The 24,124-nt window shown below is 34.5% G+C and overlaps 1 protein-coding gene across 1 annotated transcript in view; it reads right to left on the bottom strand.

Moving 5' to 3' along the window:
• CNTNAP4 (contactin associated protein family member 4) overlaps positions 1-24,124 on the bottom strand; it is a gene marked incomplete at both ends in the record, with an annotated part of 286,811 nt that overhangs the window by 165,707 nt on the left and 96,980 nt on the right. Inside the window, one exon of the mRNA XM_081315740.1 lies at positions 12,326-12,519. Within this exon, the coding sequence (XP_081171866.1) occupies positions 12,326-12,519 (194 nt within the window). The remainder of the gene's footprint in view (positions 1-12,325; positions 12,520-24,124) is intronic.

Genomic DNA, 24,124 nt, shown 5'->3' with positions numbered 1-24,124 from the left:
CACAGGATTCATTCATTCATTCGCTTGAATCACTCACTCTAATTTTTTCTGAGTTTTGCTAATTAGATTCTCCTTCCTTACCATCACTTATGCCCTCCAAAAGTCATTTGTAGAGTCTCACATTAGCACAGAAAGAACAAGAGAAAAAGGGGATCAGCTTCAAATCTGTTTTCTATTGGATTACAGGAAAATAATTTCTGATATCACTTGATGAATACCAAGCAGATAAAAATCATTAATATGCTAATTCTCTCTCTGCCTTTCTCAGTCATCTTTGTAGTAGATTTATATAGCAAATGGATTATAATAATATACACGTCTTCTCTGACAAATGTATAATTTGTGTTCAGTACATCTAATTGCAAGGCATGTGTGATTATGATTGCATACTTAGGCCATAATCCTGTATTTTCTTACACTATGCTTTCCCATTAGAAATAAACCTCATGGATCTAATTGAGATCAATTGCTTATTTCACAACCTTCCTTTCTAGTACCTCTTGGAAACCCCTTCCTGATTGGATCTGGCTAGCTACAATAGGTGCTAGCTTTTTCTGGTTATACAATTCCCGTAAACCTTTCTGCTAAAGGTACTAAATCTCAGGATACATCTGAAATTATGTTATTGCTGTTCTGGATCATATTTGATGGTTGTGAAGTCCTGCAATGTGCTGCTGCTGCTTTTCTGTTGAACATCTTTCCATCATTTTGGAGCATCCTTCAATGCTTACAAAACCAACAATGGAAAAGGCCCTTTCTAATATATTTTCTCTAAAGTTTAATTATAAGATGAGAAGCCAGGAAGATTGCAGCCCAGTGGAGAGGTGATTATCTATTTTCTCACATCTATTTTGCCATTTTATATCTAGGTTAAGGAAATGATCCCCATGCTTTATTCTTGAGAATTTCACTTTTTCTCATCTTACTGAATGGTAATCATAGGTAATTAGAACAGCCATTAAAAAAAACTCTGAATGTTTATTTATTAAGGACAGTTTTACAACACTATTTTAATCGATTCAATCAATCAATTGATTGGAATAGAGCTGGGAGAGACCTTGGATGTCTTCTGAGCAGGAGACCCTATACTATTTCAGAGAATTAACTGTCCAGTCTTTTCTTTAAAACCTCCAGTGATTTAAAGTCAAAATTTGATTTGGTGGCTATAAGTTGTCAGATTTTTCTTGCAATTTGGCTTTAATTTGCTCTGTCATTGCCAAAATTGTGTCCAGTATCCTATTGCAATTAGATAAAATTTAAAAACAGGATATTGATATGTATTACTGAAAATATATTTTAAGTTTTGTTGATTGACTAGGTTACAACTAGAAATGTACTAACTTGCCTATTTTGACTATGTAATAACTAAGGGAAGTAGAGAGGGCATCTCTGTTGATGTAACCTGAACTATTTACAACTGGCTATTTCTTATTTTAACTACCCAACCACCATATTGTTTCACAAATACATGTATATGTAAATATTAAAAAAAATCAATAAAACTTGTTTAAAAAAAACAAACAAACCTCCAGTGAAGAAGCACCCACAACTTCTGAGGGCAAGCTATTCCACTGGTTAATTGTTCTCACTGTTAGGAAGTTTCTCCTTAATTCCAGGTCATTTCTCTCCTTGATTAGTGTCCATCCATTGTTTCTTGTCCTGCCCTCTAGTGCTTTGAAAAATAAGTTGACACCCTCCTCTTTGTGACAGCCTCTACTGCTATCATGTCCCCCCTGGTCCTTCTTTTCTCTACATTAGCCAAACCCAAATCCTGCAACAGTTCTTCATATTTTAATCTCCAGGCCTTTAATCATTTAGTTGCTCTTATTTGCACTTATTTTCAAAATCTCAACATCGTTTTTGTAATATGCAGTATTCCAGGTGTGGCTTTACTAAGGCTTTATAAAGTGGTACTAATATTTCATGTGATTTTGATACTATGCCTCTGTTTATACAACCAAAGATTGTATTGTTTTTTTTTGGTTGCTGCAGCATATTGCTGCCTCATATTTTAAGTGATTGTCCACTAGCCCCCAAACCTCCTCTCACAGTTACTGTTTTTGAGCCAGGTTTTTGCCTAACCTGTACTTGTACCGTTGTTGTTTTTTTAAAATCCCATTTATATCCCGCCCTTCTCCGAAGACTCAGGGTGGCTTACAATCTAAGAAGAAGCACAAATCAATGTGCTTAGCAATAGCCTTCATTCTATGTATATGCCTGCTTATTAGGGCTTTCGGGGGCCCCCAAGAGGCATTATTACAAAGTCAGCTTATTGCCCCCAACAATCTGGGTCCTCATTTTACCTACCTCGGAAGGATGGAAGGCTGAGTCAACCTTGAGCCTGGTGGGATTCGAACCTGCACTAATTGCAGGCAGCTGGTGTTACTTAAGGAGGCATTAGCCCACTGCTCCACCAAGGCTCCTGTAAGTTTAAAAGCCTTGCTTTTCTCCATATTAAACTTCATTTTGTTAGATAGGGTCCATTTTTCAAGTTTTTCAAGTTCTTTTTGGATCCTGAGCTTATCTTCTGGGTGTTGGTTCTTCATGGGAATTCACAGACTTTAAAAAGAATGACTCTCAATTAAACTAGTCCATCATCAGCAATATGTTGAATCTGATGTAGAGTGCTAAAGTTGCAAGTATCTTATTTTCCCCAAAACTATAACTCAAATTAAGAACAACACACAGGGTCTAATTTTAGGATGGATTGTAAACAGATCGATACCACCTGAAAATATTATTGAGGGATATTAAACTTGTGTAGCGAGGCATAATGCCAATCCTAGATTATCTGCAGGATATCAAATGGAAGATACAGAAGATGCATCCCCCATAAGCACAGAGACAATTGATTTAGGATTTTCAGAAATAGGAGACAGCAATTGAAGAACAGTGAAAATAAATGTCACAGTAAAGATAGAAGTAACATGATTTGACTCCTTCATTTCAGACTACTGTAATAAATACAGAGCCATCACTTGTGTTCACTAGAACTGCAAGGAAATGATCATTCTTGTTGCATATTTTGTAAAAGACGATGAAATTGATCAGTATGCAATATGCATAATGCCAAGGTCACAGGCCTTAAGGCAAACTATGGTAAATGTTGAAAGGAAATAAAATTACTTTCCTCCATTAATTAAAGTGCTGCTAATTACTATGCAAAATTGAAACAAAGCAGAACTAAGCCATGTCTAAAAGATATTTGGCCAAACTGTACTGTTAGCTTTGAATGACATATACTTAAAAAATGTCAGATCATTTTGGGATTCCCATAATCTAAGTTACAAATTGAATGTTTAAGAAAAACATGAGCCTAGAATGTAATCTTATACAAATCATGGTACTTTCAGTATATTCTACATCAGGGGTGTCAAACTGCCGGCCTGCAGGTCAGACGCGTCATCCAGAAACCGCGCCCACCCCATTGCCTGCAATGGCAAAATCGTCCTGATACGTTGTGCGACGTCACGTGACATCGCAAGTTTGACATGTCTGTGCTACATGATACAGCATTGTTTCCCAGAGGAAAATGTCTCTTTATTTATTTATTAATTTCAAATGCTGCCCATCTCATTATTGAAGTATTTCTTTGTGGATAACAAAATGATAAAAAGTGAAATATAAAAACAATTAAAATTAACAAGTATTAAATACAAACAAAACTCTATTATTTAATTTGGAAGGATATACCAAAAGATATTTTTCTAATAATTGGTGAATTATTTACATGATAAATAGAATTTACTTGTAAAAATAAGAATGCATTGAAATGAATAATGTAAGTTTTGTAGACAGGATAAATACTTTTTACTGAAATAGGGAAATGTGGGTTACCTGAAATTTAAGTTTTTTCTTTCTTTTTATTTTATTTTCTTTATATATCAAGGGCTATTCCAGGATATTCTATTGCAGTTAGGTAAAAATTAAAAAAACAGGATATGGATATGTATAAGTGAAAATATATTGAAAATTCTTCTAATTGATTATGTCACAATTAGAAATGTATTAATTCGATTAATTTGATTATGTCAAAACTAAGGGAATCGGAGAAGGAATCTTTGTCGACGCAACTTGAGCGAATTACAAATAATTTGTTATTTGCAATTGTTTACTTTTGTACCCAACCACCGTGTTGCTTCACAAATATCTGAATGTAAAATTTTAAAAATTAATAAAACTTGTACAAAAAAAATATCTAAGAGGTCATGCAGCACAGGAATGGGACCATCCCCCGTAAATAGCTTCCCTATCAGGATTCTAGGCCAACTGGCAGAGCCAGGTTTTAAGGCTCTTCCATAAGGCCAAAAAGGTGGGAGTCCTATTCATTGTTATTTAATCTTTCCAAACTTGTGGGTGTGCTCAGCAGACTATCACAGACTCTAACGATGGTCTCCCACACCTATGGTTGATAGTACTCATGTCCCAATGTAATACACTTCAAAGTACTTTTTCACTAACATACCAACAAAATAGTAGATGCACAAGCAGATACTAGTAATCCGAGAAGTTGGAATTCAGCATGCCAGAGAAGAGGGATGGTCAGTTTATGAAGGCTGAAATCCTACTCATCTATCACTATAGACCTTGCTCAGTACGAATGAGTTGGTATTCAGCAGTGTATTAATGGCAACATGTTTGCCATATTTGCCTCAAAAAATTATATAACTAGAAATTAGAACTCAGACTTTTTCTGTGTCAAAATATCATTCATTAAATAAATATTGGATTCATTGGTACTTATATCATGTAAGGATTATCCATGGTTCTACCCATTTTCTGGTTTATACCTGAAAAAAAATATTATGGCAATGCTTGACAACAATGGTTTAAGACAAGGGTGTCAAATTCAATTTCATTGAGGGCTGCATCAGCATTGCAGTTGCCGTTAGGGGGCTGGGTGGGTATGGCCAGGGTGGGCGTGGCCTACTGGGTGGACATGGCTAGAGTGCGTATGGCCTACTGGGTGGGCGTGGCCAACTCTACATCATTCACATCAAGGGTGCCTATGGGGGCCTGGGCAGGAGTGGGACAGATCTGAGGGTCTCTGGCAGAAGGAGGGTCTCTGGGCCAGGGCCAAGGCAGCGGGGGCCATTCCCTCACTGTTTCCAGGATGGCTTCGTGGGCCACATGAAACCACTTCGTGGGCCGGATCTGGCCCCCGGGCCTTGTGTTTGACATGTCTGGTTTAAGATAATGAGCTAAGATCAGCAAGAGTTTTAAACTTGTGAGGATTAAGATTTAAACCTTTCCTTTGCCCAGCAATGAGAAATTCATGCCACCTCAGATTTTGCTCAAAAATAGCTTTTAACATGCTGACTATGTTACACAGCATGATCTGGAAGGCTACAATTTATCCAGCCTTGGACGTCAGAATGTTCTGAAGCCATCAACTTCTTTTGATGAGTTTATCACTGACAGTTCAGAGATCCTTTAAAGGTGTGCTTGTAAACACAATTATGAAGAATGACCAGTTTTTCTAAAATACCAGCAGCAACTGCAAAGAGGAGAAAGCATAGCAACTGAAAGCATAGTTAAGATTCTGAGCTGTCAGATTAGAAATTTGTAACTACTTTTTTGCTAATTGATGACAGAGGAAAATTCCCAGGCACAAGTCCTCACAGCTCAGGGATCTGCTTTTTGGAGATAAACAGCAAGCTCATTATACAGTATAAGAAGGAAGGAATTCTCACATCAATGAGTACAACTGGGAAAAACAGACTATGAATTCAACTCTCTTTATACTGCTGTTTGGGGTACTGAGAGAATTTATGTGAAATGCCAATATCAACATATCTATTGATATTCTTTTACTACTACTCAGAGATAAATGGTTTCATCTATAGTAAAATATAGATATAAATTACTTCTAAAGGAGATCTCCTCAGGCACCGACTGTAGCTTAATATCTGGACAGCTTTAAACTGGGATGAAAACCAGATACACAGATACCTTTTTGTTTGCTGCTTGATCCTTGAGCTCCATGCATTCAGCCAGAGGTTTTCAGTAGTATTTCTGTTTCCTTAACTTGAGGGCAGTTCTCTAAATATTTTAAGATGTCCAACAAAATGGGCAACAGTTTTCAGATGCTAGGCACCCTGCAATTTTGGTGCAACCCCCCCCCCCTCCATCAATAATGTCATTTAAAATGGGTAAAATCTCACAAGATAAGTACTTTAAGAGATTACAACATTGGCCAGTTCTGCTATGCCCAGTTGGAAGCTCCCAATGTGTCAGTCAGTGTCTGAAAAAGACTCACCTCTGCCCTCTAATCTATTTAATACAATACTCTGGCTCACAATGGTCCTTCAGGCCTTCATAGAGGATTCTGTCTCAAATTAAAAATGCTACATCAAGATTTGCAGTAATTACTAGAGGAAAGCTATTATTAGTGAGTTTCAATTATGTTTCAGAATACAAAGATTCAAAGAGAATATTAGTAAATATTTGGGTGCGGGAAGTATAAGAAATATCTTGCATGTCTATGGAGATTCTCAGTCACTGAGGTCATGGTTATCCCAAAGGTGTTTTTTTTTTCAAAAGTTAACTGGACTTCCTTTGTTTTTCCTTCAAGATGTTTTGCTTCTCATCCAAGAAGCTTCTTCAGTTCTGATAGCCTTTCTTCGAGCAAAAGGTCCAGTTTGTCAAAGGACAAAGAAAGTCCAGTAGACTCTTGAAAAAAGCACCTTTGAAACATATTTGCATATTTTAATTATTCCTATGGTACAATGATAAATTATCAGCAAAATCATGATTAAATGAGCAGGAAAGTAAATCCCTGTAGAGTCATTTCCCATATAGCTTTGGATCACAACCTTTAAGCTTATTTCCAAAATAGGCAATATTGTCTATTTCACTGACCTTGCCATTCATCAAGAGGTGGATTTGATTTCCAATATTCTTTATCAGTTTGGCAGCTATGCAACTGTGGCCAGGAAAAAAAATATGTTTGATCTGTGAACTTTTAAATCCTGTAAAGCATCTGGTTCCATAAACTCTGGAAGAAGGTAGATTCAGATTCATATTGTAACCTTTGTTATTAAAATTCTAATTCCTTAACAGAAACTACTTTCCCCAATTGTAAATGATAACAGTCTTTATTCCATTATAAAATGAATGCACAACTTCCGTGTTTCTGTGTAGAAGACAATGTTTGAAAAACGAGCCATGTAAACATTTTTGCAGTTACTAAAATTGTTAGATTTTTCTAAAAATACAGAATTAGTCATATTGTTCAGGCTTACTTGCTACTGCATTTTTTAAAAAAGAAAAATAATTATAGAGCAAAGTAACCAGTTGCAGAAATAGTATCTGAGATCAGCGTACTTATTTACATTCTTTATAATGAAAATGTAAACTTTTCCCTCAAGTTTTAGCCTTTCTCTTTAAGCTACCTTTGGAAGAATAGCAGCTTTTACAGGTACTAATAAAACATTCCTATTGAAGTGGGGGGATTCCATTTCAGTGATAGATGGTTTAGGTATCCCTCACTCATATTTATTATCAATTATTCTTTTCTCCTCTCTACTCCGTATAACATTAGTTGACTTGAATACGAAAAGAAATTCTATTAAAACCTCCATGGAAAGAAGATGCTTTGAAAAACTAGAATCAAATTTTATCCTGCCTTATTCTTAACAACTTTTTTCCCTTACTCTAGTAGACATTTCCATTGCTATTCAAAATGAACTTTTTCAGTTAACTTACTTCTGTGAGTAGATGTCTCTCTGAAAGAGGAAAGCCCACACTAATTTATAATCCTTAGTAGCTCTACTTGGAGATCTAAATTCCTATGAATAAATCTGTAAGCAAAAGAATGGATATAATGAATAAAATAATCTTTTTTAAAAAACAAAACAAAAACATACATGTTAACTGGACTGTGTGTGTTTGTGTGTGTATGTGTGTATGGATGTATGTGTGTCTGTATATCTGTCTCTCACACACAAACACACAAACACACTAGATTAGGGAAACACTGTCATATGAATGAACAGACTATCAATATGAGATGTATAAACAAGGGAAAATGAAGGCCAAATTCATTTGGGAGAATAAAGGAAGTTCTCCTCTTTATAATAATCAGGGCTTTTTTTGTCATAGAACGCTCAGAATGGAGTTCCAGCACCTTTTTTGGATGGAACCTTGTAGGGTAGGCAAGGCAGGTTGTACGACATGTGTGAGTTCCGGCACCTTTTTCTTTTACAAAAAAAGCACTGATAATAATGATACTTTTATCAAAAGCATTTGATACTATTTGATAGCAGCCAGAGATAAGCAAACCTGTTCAATCTGCCTACTAATCAGCAATAACATTCTTCTGTGGTAAGGTAGAAAAGCAGGTAATTGTACAGATTTTCAAAAAGTCAGCCTATCACATCCCCTCCATAGAGTGAAAGGAGTGATGGAAGGACAATGATTTCATCAGGCATCACACTTTCTCTTGTGAGAGTTACTTCTTATATTACTAAAAGGGGTGTCATAATTATCAAAACAGTGATGAGATGTAAAGTGGCTTCTCATCCCAAATCATCACTAAGAATGCAAAGAGCTTTCATAGATGAACAGGAAGAAAAAGCAATACCAGGAGGGTTGTTTCAGATTTCAACAACCTTACAGAGTAAGTGCTTCAAACTACCTGTGTTGTATAGAATTGGCCAAGAGTTTTGCCTTCCTAAAACTTCATAGCTGTCTGATTTAAAAACAGACCACTTGCTGGAATGTCAGTGTGGCAAACTCACCTGTCCTTCTAATAATTATGATCAATCTGAGCTATTTGTATTTGCATATATTTAACGATACTCTTCTGGATTTGCATTCCTTGGACAAACTGTTTCCAATTACTTGCAAAGAATCCAACATCTGTCCCTAGGGTCCCTCCTTGGTTTTGAGGGGAGAAAGTGACCCCATGGTTGATGCTGCTTCCCTCCTCAATTTTTGGGATGCCTTATTTTATATAGTGGGTTAAGTCAATAGGCAAGGAGCAACACAGTGTCAAAGCATTTCTTTATTGTCTCCAGAAAAACAGCTGCCTGCTACAGGTAATGGCTGGTATTTATACACATAAGCCTTCTGGTGTTCCTGAATTCTGGTAGCCTGAATTCTCCTGCCCCAAATATGAATGTTCCCACCAAAACTGTTGGGACTGACCGTTAAGTTAGCCCCTGAGGGCTAGCCTCAGCTTGGCAGGAAATGCCTACTTAGCTTCTCCACAATAGGCAAGAGTCCATGGCTTGCATCATTACATTCCAGTACATAATACCTTATATGAAGTTTCAGAACAGGGCTTGCTACCAAGAAGTATGAGTATAGCCACTCATACATTAGTGCTCAACCCAAAGAAAAGTAGAGAAGATAAAAAAAATATTGCTCCCATTCTGGCACTGAGACTCACAAGATACTACTAGAGCATAACCGCTAATATTACAGGGCCTTGAATTCCAAGGGATATTAATCTCAACTTTTAAGCCAGTACCACTTGAAAGTGAAAGAATATATGCATTTGATTTGATCTGAATTTAATCAAATAGAAAAGAAATTATCTTTGGAGAAGTTAAGATGTTTCCTCGAAAAATGTATTTTATCAGTAACCACAGCTGCTTCATCTGAAAACCTTTGCATAATCAAAAGTGTTCTAAAATAAAAAGTTACAGAGAACAGTCCCAAATTGTTTCCCGTTTTTCTAAATAATACTTCAGGGGATTATTACATTTATTGTTCCAAACAGTTTAGCATGATAGTGAACTGAGTCTAGGACGATTAACAAAATAAAACCAAGTTGTCAAATGTTTTAAATGGTCCCATTGAAGTTAGTGAAACATAGTAAAGCAGAAAGTATATATTGACACTTATATTAACAAAAAGAATCAAATACACACTTAGAATTGTTTATTTTTATCTCTAAGTATCTCAGAAAATCAATTAAGGAAAGGTAGTGAAGTCTAGAATTTATTAGAAAGTTTAAATCAATATTGGGTACAAATATTTTCCTTTTTTAATAAAGTCCACGCAAAGAATAACAATTTCATGTTAATAATGCCCACATGAATATAAATTACCTTATTTATAACCCATGCAGTGTCCATACAGAATATGACAATGTACTCCTTTTAATTATTTGCAAAATCTGATTCACATAACTATTTCAAGCTCCTTTTCCTACATGATAGCAACCAATGGGTATGGGTTCATGCAATCATGCATTCACCTTGTTCAGACAGCCATAAATGATCCTGCCCCAAATTACAAAATTCTCAGTGTCACAACCTAAGAACATCTAAAAGTACACAAAACACACAAAATGGAGTAATTCTGTGCTCTGTTGAAACAAGGGGCAAGACAGCTTGAAATTAGAAGGAGAATATTAAAATGATGTTGTCTTCTTGTTAAGGATTATAAAATGGATACTGGGTACGATCGTTTAATAGATTCCCGCATTAAGGAAAGGAAAGGAATTGGTTTAAATAATCTCAGATGCTTTTTAACCACCAGCTATAAATTCTCTGAAAGTTGTTTAAGAAGTAGCTAGTGTTTGTTATTAAAGCATATGCTGGTTTGGGTCACCTTTTAACAAAGTTTTTTTTTTAAATTCCATTTATATCCCGCCCTTCTCCGAAGACTCAGGGCAGCTTACAAGCTTAGCAGTGTCTGAGTTTGTGACAAGCCTCATCTTCAGAGAAAACTCCTGTTGAAGGAAGGTTAAAGTGATATTTATTTTTTCCCCTTTATTCTTGCAAAAGTGTTTTGCGACCTTTTGCAACCCTCTGACAAGCAAAGTCAATGGGTAAGCCAGATTCACTTAACAACCAGGTTACTAACTTATCAACTGCAGGGGTTCACTTAACACACTGTGATTAGAAAGGTCATAAAATGGGCCAAAACTACTTAACAAATGTCTCAGATAACAACAAAAATTTTGGTTGTAAGTCAAGGACTACCTGTATAACTTTTGGAAAGGAGATTAGAAGCAGCTTCATTGCTTTCATTATCCCAAATGTTTCACTAGGGAGAAACTATACATGCAGAAGAAAATAGTCAACAGCTATAGATGTAACTTCCCAATAAAAGCATATTAAAAGATTTGACAATGTCACTCTTATCTACAGGTAGTCTGTTTTGGCCACTAAAAGAGATTAAAATAATTGATTTGCTAATCCTTTTATAAGTGTTCATATTCTTCTATCTCTGCAATACCATTTAGTTGCATTTAAGTTTCCGTTGTAATAACTTTAATTTGCTGTTTTATACAGTAATTCTTTTAACATTTTGGATCCATTATCCAAATAACAAAAGGTTACTCTGAAGCTTCTTCTGAAAATTGGTTGTAATTTCAATACTTAAATTATGTAATAATATCTTATTCAATTACAAAATTGTTCTATTCAGTGAGTGAATGTACACATCTTTAAGGGGTTTAGACATTACATTATCAGCTATTAATTACCCTCAATAGCTTATATAAGAAATAGTTAGCTTATTCTAGGCCTCGGGGCTGCTGTATTTTGTTCAGAATTTCAAATGAAGATAATTGAAAAATATCACAGTAGTAAATTGTTAAGCTAAATTATTCAATCGTTGAACAGTTGTCTTTAAGGTTATTTTTTAAAAAAAATAAATTATATACTAATATACTGCAGTGAATTCAGATTTAGTCATTTGAAACTAATGGGGCAAGATAGTTGTGACAAACTCTGAATTCAATCCAGACTATTTAAAAGTTCCCAACTTTCACACAGACAATTAAAACTGTTACAAAAAAGGCAAAGGGTAAAGTATAACTGAAAATCTTCCAATAAGATGAAACCAATCTGAAGGTTCCTAGAAAGAGCAAGGAGAAAAACAAATGCATACAATATCTCTCAAATCATATGGTAGAATTCTCAATTATGTTTTCTACTCCAGCAAGGGATTTTAAAATATATGGTGAACAAACACAGATTAAGAACTACTAAGATGAGTACTGTGTATAACAGAGAAAAATATCTTGCTATGTTAACGATCATGATGTTTAGAATTAGAGATATTGTAAATATTGATAACAATTCAGATTCAAGGAAAAAATAGAATTTTCCTCTTTATTTTTATACAATGTCTATATTATTACTTTTATGTTCTACAATATATTTCCCAAGTACTTTCATGACTTTTTTTCAGCAGTGAATGTTACATGCATCAAGTTTTATGTATTGCTGGGTTGTGTTTAATAATATCTATATTTGTGTCTAAACCTAAAACTGACCACACAGAATCATTATATATATATTCCAGAAATGCACCCAACAGTAATTTTGGTTGACTGAAAAAAATGACCATTATATAAACATACCCAAATGCTTTCCTCCTGCCGATATTGTTTCCAGTTCCTTCCACTATCACTAAACATTAGGAGGTAACTGGTTACCCAGTTAGAGCTCCCATATCCACCTTGTGTAGCAACAGCAGTAATTTCAGTCCTTTCACCAAGATCGATTTGGAGCCATTGGTACTTATTTGATACAAGTGGAGTCCAACCACCAGCACCTTTAATGGTAAAAATAAGAAGAGAAAACAAAAAGATGAATCAGTTTACACCAAAAGCATGGAGATGTGAGCAACACCATCAAAACAAAAGTCCATGACATTGTAGCTGAACCATACATAAATTTGTGGAAAATGCATTTCATTCACTTGCACACAAATATGAAAATGCTAACTGAAAAAGAAATAAAGGCAATAGATTCAATAGCTTGATTCCTTCAGGGGTTGCCACAAAGAAGAGGGAGTCAAGCTATTCTCCAAAGCATCTGAGGGCAGGACAAGAAGCAATGGATGGAAACTAATCAAGGAGAGAAACAACCAAGAACTAAGGGGAAATTTCCTGACAGTTAGAACAACAAATCATTGGAAAAACTTGCCTCCAGAAATTGTGAATGCTCCAACACTGGAGGTTTTTAAGAAGAGACTGGACAGCCATTTGCCTGAAATGGTATAGGGTTTCCTGCCTGAGCAGGGGGTTGGATTAGAAAACCTCCAATGTCTCTTCCAACTCTGTTATTCTGTTATTCATAATAAACAAAAAATGGTATTCTCATTAGGCCAGTAAGAGTGAAAGTATCTGTTACTTTGTTTTTATTCTAACTTTTCTCTGGTGCTCAAGTTGGTGTAAAAGGAAGCTCTTTTTAGGTTCAAACTTCATTACAATCATGAACCAGAATCAAATAAAAATATACACAAAGCATGAAATATTATTTTCGTTATGTATACTTGAAAAACTATCAATATATACAGTTTAATCACTTTGTCCTATAACGGTAAGATCATTGGAGGATATTTCCTTGTGGCAAAGTAACAAAATTTGGCAATTAAATAGGTGTCACTGAAATTTGTATCTGCTAACTTACATAAAATTATCTTTTCTATTGGGCACATTTTTTAAAAAAACCAGCAAACATTTGTGTTGGACTGAAAAACATGTGCCATTGAATCAGTTTCACCTGGCTTATGTATGGTTAACTTCTGTGACAATGGAATGTTATTAAATCTGCCTTCCAGAATTGCTGGGGAGAAAGCATTAAAACAAACTCTAGAGAAGGTCCATCAATATATATTATATGCAAGAGAAAATAATTCTTTTGTCAGAATAAATGTTTCAGTTCTCTAAATGGTTGATGCTCTATGATTTACTCTGTTCATTTTGAAGTGGAATATTGGCAATTAATTGTTTCTTTGGCCTTATCTAGCCCAGATATTAACCAGTCTTACTTAATTATCCATACAACAAATTTCCTGAGTGATACTTTGGTATAAGAACATGAACCAATCTACAAGACAGATGGCTACTTAAAACTGAAGAAACATGACAAATTGATTCTATTATTATTATTATTATTATTATTATTATTATTATTATTATTATTATTATTATTATTATTATTATTATATAAAACTGATGATATTCTGTCTCCAAGAAGATTCTGTTTTTGAAAATCTTAGCACTATACTTCCAGAATTATATGATGGAATCATTTACATGACAGAATGAGAACAAAGAGGAACTAGTAAGCATTAGAAAACATATTTGTGTAGTATGCAAACAAATAAAAAAACATCCCTAATTCAAGTTCCAGTTTGGTCACTCAGAAGGCAGTATAAATCTTAAGATTTTATTGTGATTTATTACAAGATGTGAAGGATTGCAATCTTAAACACATATATAAAGACACTTAGGATTCTCCTATACTGTAGTGTCTTATTTCTCTTTGACAAAATGCATAGAACCACTCATTTTCTGGCATTTCCCACAAAATGGTCAGGCAGCTGCATAAAATCAGCAAAGAGACTGTGGCTCCTTAAAGATTTTTTCTTCTCTCTCCTTCTCCTTCTCCCTCTACCTATCCCTCTATGTGTATGGGGGGTGGCTTGTGTGCCTGAAAAGCTTTTTATGTTACCAAAAACCTATATACAGTATTTGTATATACCATTTGTGGTGCTGTGTACATTGTATATTTATAAAAAATGTATATTTATAATATACATTTGATAATCTACAAATTAATGCAAAATCCGAAACTGTAGATTATAATTACTGGAAGACTGTAATGTAAAATTCTGGTTGAATGTTTGGAAAAAAAAAAGAAATCTGGATTGACGGCAAAATCAGCTACTCAGAGGTGAGATCAGCTTTGCTAAGAATATTGGAGCAGAAAATAACCATCTATTGCAGATATTTTAATTTGGATTCTTGCATGAATAAGGGCATTGGACAATATGTCATAAACAGTCCATGATTTTATTAAAAAAATTACAAAATCCATAAGCAGATAGGCTGACGTAATACCAGATGTTTATTCACCTTTCAGAACAGGCAACCTTTCAGACAATAGTTATGGAATCAGTGATTCCGCTCTACAAAAATTAATAAAATATGTGTGGATACTTAAATAATTGTTTAGTCAATAAACACAGTCTAAACAATGAATAGCTTTCATATAACAATCAATACACCTTCAAGCCAGATGTTCATAAATGAAATGCCCATAATTTACTTCTGAAAGTTGTTTAGCTTCTATAAGTAACTTGCAAAAAATGAAATTACACTATGTAATGTAAATGTTTGTGAGATTTTTATATTATTCTTTCTTCCTGAAGTTAAATTCAGGAATCACAGACTCATTTGCTGTCCCCCCCCTCCCCAAACAAACCTACGTTTTAGGTTAAGAATGAAAGAGTGATCTAAAGCCATCATATTGAACCCGATGTCTTTTGCAAGATTAGACTGTAAAAATAAATTTCTACATGGGAAAATATTTTTTTTAAAAGCTCATTATGTTAATATGAACAATAATAATACCACAGAATAAACAAAAATGAAAAAGACTTACTTAAAGTAGAAGAAAATATACACTGTGGAATTTGGCTTGTTATGTTATACTCACATTTTTTTTCCTAATAGTGAGAAAACTTATTTTTATAATTCGAAGAAACATCAGCTTGAATGTTATGATTGATTGATTGATCAATTGATTTCAAGGGATTAGATGCTTTGGCCATTACCTACAGGGCTTAATTATTCCTGCAATAATTGGAAGAAATAGGAAGACACCTTGTTTTCCAATATCTGCCTTTCCAAGGGAAGAATGGGAAAGTAGAGAGTATCAACTTCCCTTCGCCCTGTGCGTTCCCACAGAGAGGGCCTCCTCAGGGTGCCACCGATCAGAGAATGTCGATTGGTGGCCCCCAGGGGGAGATCCTTCTCTGTGGGCGCCCCGGAGCTATGGAATCAGTTACCGGTTGAGCTCCGGATGGCGCCCGATCTTCGCTCCTTTCGCCGCGATCTAAAAACATTTTTATTCAAACAAGCCGGCCTGGCCTGATGTTGTTTTATTGGGGTTTTAATATTGTATTGATTGTTTTTAGTGGGCATATATTTAATCCTTTTTTAATTTTTGTAATTCTGTATTTTTATTCTGCCCTGTTCACCGCCCTGAGTCCTTCGGGAGAAGGGCGGTATATAAATATTATTAAATAAATAAATTATCTATATTTGTATGTTATGAATGAGCACATTAGTCAATTATGGTGTGGCTCAGTGTTCATTTTACTTAATACTTAATTTGCAATAATTACTTCCTACATTTGCCATCAGTCAGTTTCTACATCTGATTTTTTACAAATACATACAAACATTTCTATAATTCTGCATAAGAATTCCTGTACTTTTCCCTCAGTGTTGTAGGTTTTTATAATGTGCACCTTATCATAATGTTTTTGTACACCATGATATATATTTTTTTTATCTGCTGATCATTGATAGAAGTATATTATGAATTTTAGAATATTTAACTAAACTAACTGTCGGGCCCGGCACGCCCGACATTCAGAGAGGCCGCGGAGCGACCCACCGGCCCCCGAGACCAGCCACCGGCGCCCGCGGTCTCCTGAAGAGCCGGGGAAGTCCTGGTATCAGAAAAAGTCTGTAAATGTTTGACAGAATCTTGCAACAAAATGTCTTATTTTAACCATGATCAAATAAACCAACTTTCTGTCTATGGAGATTCTCAGTTATCCAGGTCATGGTTGTTCCAAAGGTGCTTTTTTGGGAGGCAACTGAACTTTCTTGTTTTTCTTCTATTTTTTTACTTGAAGACATTTCATTTCTCATTCAAAAAGCTTCTTCAACTCTGACTAGATTGTGAGGAATGGAACGATTTATATTCCTTGCAGACAGCTGGTCATTTGCACCCTTTTAGAGAGCCATTGAAGCCATTTGGAGGTTTGTCTGTGTCCTCAGAGTCATATGAGCAGTGCAAATATGTGTGGAGACTACTTGGCTGCAGGATGTTTTCTGCTCTTTGACCCTTCACTTTGAAGACAGGTGCAAACTGTTGGGGATAAGTCTGTGTTGTCTGCACCTCAAACTGAAGTGCAAATGGTTCTGTAGTCTGCAATGTTTTTGGGAAATCTGTTCATATTCTCTCACCATTAGAAAGGTGTTCATCCCAAAGTGCATAGCTAAATATCTATGGAGAGTCTCAGTCATCCAGGTCATGGTTTTCCCAAAGATGCTTTTTCAGGAGGCAACTGGACTTTCTTGTTTCTTTGAAAACATTTTGCTTCTCATCCAAGAAGCTTCTTCTGCTCTGACTAGATGGTGGGGAATGGAAGGATATAAATCTAGTCAGAGCTGAAGAAACTTCTTGGATGAGAAGCGAAACACCTTCAAAGAAAAACAAGAAAGTCCAGTTGCCTCCTGAAAAAGCATCCTTGGGAAAACCAACTTTATATTCCTTCCTTCTACTTCTTAATATATGATAGTGATAATCTTTTCCATTCAGTCCTATCTGACTTTTGGTGATTCTATGGGCCAGGTCTCTCTACATTGTCTGATCTGGCACAACTTTGAGTGTTTCTTTCTTTTCTTTTCTTTTTCTTAAAAAATATGGAACGCTTCACGAATTTGCGTGTCATCCTTGCGCAGGGGCCATGCTAATCTTCTCTGTATCGTTCCAATTTTAGTATATGTGCTGCCAAAGTGTTTGAGTGTTTCTATGCTCTGGCTAGTGCCAGTTTTGATGGTGTGTTAATACATATTGAAATCCAATATTTTAATAGTACTTTATTTCTCTTCAATTCTTTTTAGTCATCTCACATATTTCTTCGAAGCTTTAATAAGCCTTTTTTCCAGGTCATTCACTTGGTTTATCATTTAAACATTCAGCCAGTTTCTTTTGTATAACCAGTAAAACTTCCCTTTCCAAATCATTTTTCAGCCTTTCATTTGTAATATGGTTTGCCATACCTCCACCAAGCCTCCAGTCCAAACATATATTTTAATAAAAATGTCAAAAAATTAGAACAGTTTGTTTTGCACTTCATCAACATTGAAATGTAACCATGGGATACAGGAAGGATGAAAATTAGTCTTGCAAAGCCAGATGAGAGCAAAAACAATAATTATTTTCAGTTTTTTGATACTTCACTATAAAAGGCAATCTTTAAATTCAGAAGAAATCACAATAAAATGATTTTATTTCAATACAGAAAATATAAATAGTTCAGAGTTTTTGCTGATAGAGTAGTTTTGTATTCATCCAATGTTTAAATATTATGTGAATCAGCTATTAAAAATCTTGGAGTTGTTTGTTTTCCCCAAAGATTAAAATTTCTGCCAGCAGGTGCTTAAATAAAAGATGTGGACTACATAAGGGAACTTTGTTTCCCACTGTACAAGGTATTAAATCTTTTCCTACTGCATTATATGGATTGTATATTTCTGTACTTTGCTTTTCTAAGTCCAAAGTATGCCACAAATATTATCCAAAAGGAAATCAATCAGTGGCACACTAGATAGTGAGAATGGTCTAAAAACATTATCCCAGTCCTCTTAGCTGACAGGTCATTGGATATTTAATAGAAGACTGGCCATCATTAGATGTTTTTATGCAAACCTTTTCTAAAATGTTTGCTTATCTATATTAGCTTCCCAGATTGTTTGTTTTGTTTTTTGCAACTATAAAATCAATTAAATAAAGCACGGCCCAAATAATCTTGCAACTATAAGACTAAGACTAAAAAAATGGGTAAATAAAGAAAACATAAATCGGTCTTATAAAGGAGCCAAATCCTACCCAACATACAATAATATTAGATTACCACAATTATGTATTAGGTCCTCAATAGCCACTTTGTTTACTATGCCTAATTTGGTTGTTTATTAAACAGATTACTATTTAAGTACAATATTATGTCCCATTCATAATAGGAAATAAAAAGGAACTAAAAAGTCCTATCACTGATTGTACCAGACAGATACTGCCTATGTCCCTGTTGGTCATTCCTGTCCAATCAACATATTCACATGCAGACCACAATCAAATTGCATGTAACAGCATGCAGACCTAATACAGACTTTTATCTTGTCTATTGCTGGATATGGATGTTTTTCACACACACACACACACACACACACACACACACACACACACACAAACACACACAAACATACATACATACACAAATACATAAATGAAACTATTGATATTCATATCAAACATTCCATCTTTTCTAAATGCTGCAATATTGGAATAGTAAAAATCAGAACTGCAAAGTATGCTGCAATTAAATCTGTGAAATTTTTGATAACAGAGTTTCAAACTGCTGTAATTGCCCAAGCCACAATTCCCAGAAATCTTGCTTAATCTATCAAATCTGTCACAATAGATACCAAGATTGACTTAATTATATGGGGAAAGATATCCTAAATGTTTATTTGGCATTTGGCAAGAACTATAGTTCTTCTTTAATGATCATTCTTCTCCATTCTTAAAATTCTTATCTTCCAAATTAAAATGTTTGGATCTATACACAACCTAGCCAAGTGGCAAACATATAACTGATCTTCTCATTGGATTTTTTAAAAAATTCTTAATGGTAAAAATTTTAATACCCTCAGGATTTTAAGAAATCTAATGAGAAGATCAGTTACATGTTTGCTATTTGGCTACATTTTGTGCATCCACATCTAATACGCATAATTTTATTTCTGCTAATAATATCTTGTCAGAACATTGATCAGGCTAAGTAAAGGGGTGTTTATTTCAGTTTTGATTCAGTGGGGCTGAATCAAATGTTTCAAAAATGTATGGAAGCACAAATGAAGCATCTAGTTTTGACTCATTTGAGCAACCCATTTTAATTTATATGACTCTTTTAATGCAAAAGACACATGCTGCACTTGCATTCCCATATGTTCCAAAGCATTTCTGAATTATATCCAGAATCCTGCACAGGCTAAGTCTCTACATCTCCAGAGTTGGACAGAATAATTTTTATGTGGTTTCTAAAGAGTAAATATAATCCCATAGCAACAATACTTAATTTTCATTCTATATTCAATCTACTAATTCTGTCTCAAGATTCTTTAAACTGCTGAACTCTGGTTTTAATCCCCAGATGTTCTCTCCCCACCACCCTGTTCTCTGATATATATATTGAAAAAGGTTGAAAAAATACTGTGTTACTTGATTTAGAATTCTGGTAAATTTGACATTCTGCAAGCTTTTCTATTGATTGCATTGATTGTACTCCCCAGATGGTCCCATGGTTACTTTTCCTTTCCTCTAACTACCAGCATCTCACTCTGACCTTAAGCACAAGACTTTTCCAACTGGGATGTGTGGTTCTTTAATAGTCATTTGATTGGTTAAACTCCAAACATCTGCATAAAAATGACTATTTGTGACTATTGTGACTAATGCTGAAAATATTAGTTGCAATAGTTAGCATTGTTCATACAAGTAATTAATTATGTTTTTAATTTTTACTGGTTTTTAGTGGGGCTTTGTAAAATTTAATTTCTTTTAATATTTGTATTTATTGTTTTTATTGTTGTTTTTATTGTTGTTAGCCACCCTGAGTCCTTCAGGAGATAGGGTGGCATATAAATTCCATAATTAAATTAAATTAAATTATTTCGAGTTGTAATTGACTTGAATTGGTTGCACAAATCTAAACAGAACGCAAGAGCTGAAAGGGAGACAGCTTATTAGGAAAAGTAACGACCATTAAATCTGCATTTGTGCTTTCAATATTGACACCCTGAATGAAGAGTATAAGTCAAAGATCCACTGATTACTTGATTATTTGATAGTACTAAACTGAGTGGGTTGCTGACATGTTGGAAATTCTTTGTATACTCTAGCAATTACTTTGTTAGAAGAGCGATATTATAAGGATTTTTTAAAAAATATTGGTTAAATGATTTCTTATTACAAGTTATCCTCAACTTACAACAGATCGTTTAGTGACTGTTCAAAGTTACAACATCACTGAAAAAAGTGACCTATGACTGTTTTTCACACGTTTGACCATTGCAGCATCCCCGTGGTGATGTGATCAAAATTCAGTTGGCAACGGACTCATATTTATGACAGTTGCAGTGTCCTGGGATCATGTGATCACCTTTTGCGACCTTCTGACAAACGAAGTCAATGGGCAGGCCAGATTCACTTATTAACTTCAATGATTCACTTAACAACTGTGGCAATAAAGGTCATAAATAGGGCAAAGTTCACTTAGCAGCATAAATTCTGGACTCAGTTGTGGTCGTAAGTTGAGGACTACCTATATTGGTTACTGAAGTTTGCCCAAAGTTTGGAGTACTTTAGCTTCATGTTATTTCATGGGTTTTTTTCTTTTCTTTTGTTTTTGTTTTTGCATAAAGGTTCCAATTGTCCTTATGATGGAATTTGAGTATATTTAAGATATCAAACAGTGCAATCTTGTTATATCCAGATTTGGTGTCATAATTTGAAGACAATATATCACAAAGTCAGATCTAACCTTCTTTAAATATCATATTTCCATATCTGGCAGAGCATTATTGAATAACCTTCATCCAATTGAAAAACACCACACTGTTTGCTTCATTTTAATAGTCAAAGTAATAAAAATGTAACCTATACGTACGTGCCTGATGCAATACATGAACGCTTGTCCTACTTGTGTGCACAGAATAATTGAGACAGTAATAAAGCTTCTTCTTCTTCATTTTTACTCCTTAAGACTTTCCTGCTCAACTATACTATACAGTATACTGTAACTATACTCTATATGAAACAATGGCTGACAGAGTGTATAAAAAGAGCAGAACTCCGGAAACATTACAGAGAGCAATAAAAACTATTGTGAATTGGGCAGGTTTTCTATCAGAAGAGCACAATAAAATAGAATGAATTGGGAGCTGAGCATTCTGATTTAAAAAGAGCTGAATGAACCCTATTCATATTTCACTCCACTTCTGAAATTGTCTTCTGCTGCAGAATGGATGGCTTAAACATGGCTTTGGCAGCAACGTATACCATCTGGTGAGAAGAATGTAATCCTTTTTCATTAAGAAAAGGAACTGACTACCATAATCTATTATCTCAAGGTTTGAACAGTGACATCCATTCTATGTGGAATTTCTCTGGCCAATTTTTTGAAACCTTAACTTGGTTCACAGCAGAGTGATGCAATATTATTTTCCTTCTAGAATATTTGGAGCTTGGAGATAAAAACTCAATCCATAAAATGCAAAAAATTGTCTATCTTTGTCTGTCTGTCTGTCTGTCTATCATCTCTATATATATTTATTTATTTTGCACCTTTATTACTTTTACAAATAACTCAAGGCAGCAAAATATCCAATACACTTTTCTCCTTCTATTTTCCCCACAACAGTAATCCTATGAGACTGAGAGAGAGTATCTGGCCCAAGGTTACCTAGTTGACTTTCATGGCTAAGATGGGACTAGAACTTACAGTTTCCCACTATCTACCCTGGTGCCTAGACAAAACTAGCTATATACAGTACTATACCCTAAAGACCTTGAAAATTGTTTTTTTTTTAAAAAAAATGAATGCAAATGTCTTTACTAGTTAAACTTACATGCTATCTATTTGAAATAGAAGATTAAAAAGTATGAAACTCATCGCATTTGGCAGACCTGATAATCTTTCAAAAAAAAATTAAAATTAATTTGTGTTAAATAAGTTTCTTTTTGCAAAGTAAAAACAATATAAAATTTAATGAAAAAAGAAAGTGATGAGTAAATATAAAGAAAATCAAAACTGCAAAAGAGAGAGACAGAATAAGAAAAAGAAAAAAAAATATATAGAAAGAAGTGGCTTCCAAACTTATTTACAACAGTCATCAGTGCACTTATATTTTATATTTTATCTTCTCTTTCTAAGCTTACATCATTGCTCCCTTCTTTCAATATTCTTCCTTTCTAATCTAACATATGGCTGCAGGACCTGGGTTTGGCTAGTCTAAAGAAAAGAAGAAATAGGGGAGACATGATAGCAGTGTTCCAGTATTTGAGGGGCTGCCACAAAGAAGAGGGGGTCACGTTATTCATCAAAGCACCAGAAACAATGGTTTGAAACTGATCAAAGGGAGAAGCAACCTGGAATTAAGGAGAAACTTCCTCACAGTGAGGACAATTAATCAGTGGAACAGCTTGCCTTCAGAAATCATGGGTGCTCCATCACTGAAGATTTTTAAGAAGAGACTGGACTGTCACTTGTCTGAAATGGTATAGGTCCTCCTGCTTGAGTAGGGGGCTTGACTAGAAGACCTCCAAGATCCCTTCCAGCTCCTTTCTATTCTATTCTAATTCTAATCCCATAAATCCCAAACTCATTTTTTTTCCTGTTTTCAGCAGAAGTCTATAAAGGTTTTCCAATCACTAACAAATGTAGTTACTACATCTTTCAAAATAATTTTTACATGGATTGAAACTTATGAGAGAATTATTTTTCATTAAACCAAACCACGTCTCCTTTCAAATTAGGTTTGCATAAGTTAACTGCAACAAGGATTTTATATGCTTCTCACTAGGCAGGCTGTTTTGTTCCTTCTTTGATAAAATGACTAAACAAGCTGTAGGAGTATTATATTTTAATATCCTAACTTTGTATCTTAAAAGTAAATCTGATGTAGAATTCAGTTCCAGCTAGAAACAATTTCTTCATTATAACTCAACATGGATTTGTATATCATCCAAACTTTGAATTTTTCTTACTACAGTATATTTTAACTTCATGGGATATTCTAGATTCAAAATATTGATTCAATTTATTATACATTATAAATTTAGACAGTGATTAATATAATGTTGACCATGGTTGCTAATATGTATTTTTTTGTCTAGACCTCAATAGCAATTCACAATTTTTCTTTTAAAAAAAACCAATACAATATAATTTATAAGTAATTAATGTTTTTAAAAAACTGTAATCATCATTATATTGTAGATCCCATGTTTACTGTTGGTGAACACTTGGTGTTATTTTCAATCTGCCCTTTGTTTTTATCTGTCCTTTATTTTTCTTTATTTATAACCTGTGGTAAGGATGAAATATACATATTACCATTAAACACATTTCATTCCAAATTTAGAGAAAGATTAAAAAGAGAAAGATAATATTTCCAAATTCTAGGTATGGTTCTGATAGAATACAGTCATTTTTTCTACTGTTTCAGTATTTGGCTGTTTGTATCATAGCTCTGTGGATGCCAGTATCCAGATGGACTTAACTAATATTTCCAGATGATAACATTACCATGAAACATCCATTATCATCATGAAATGCTACATGGAGC

Source organism: Vipera berus (assembly GCF_964194415.1).
Source record: "Vipera berus genome assembly, chromosome: 2".
In the NCBI taxonomy this organism is placed as follows: Eukaryota; Metazoa; Chordata; class Lepidosauria; order Squamata; family Viperidae; genus Vipera; species Vipera berus.
This window is presented reverse-complemented; position numbering and strand designations above follow the sequence as displayed.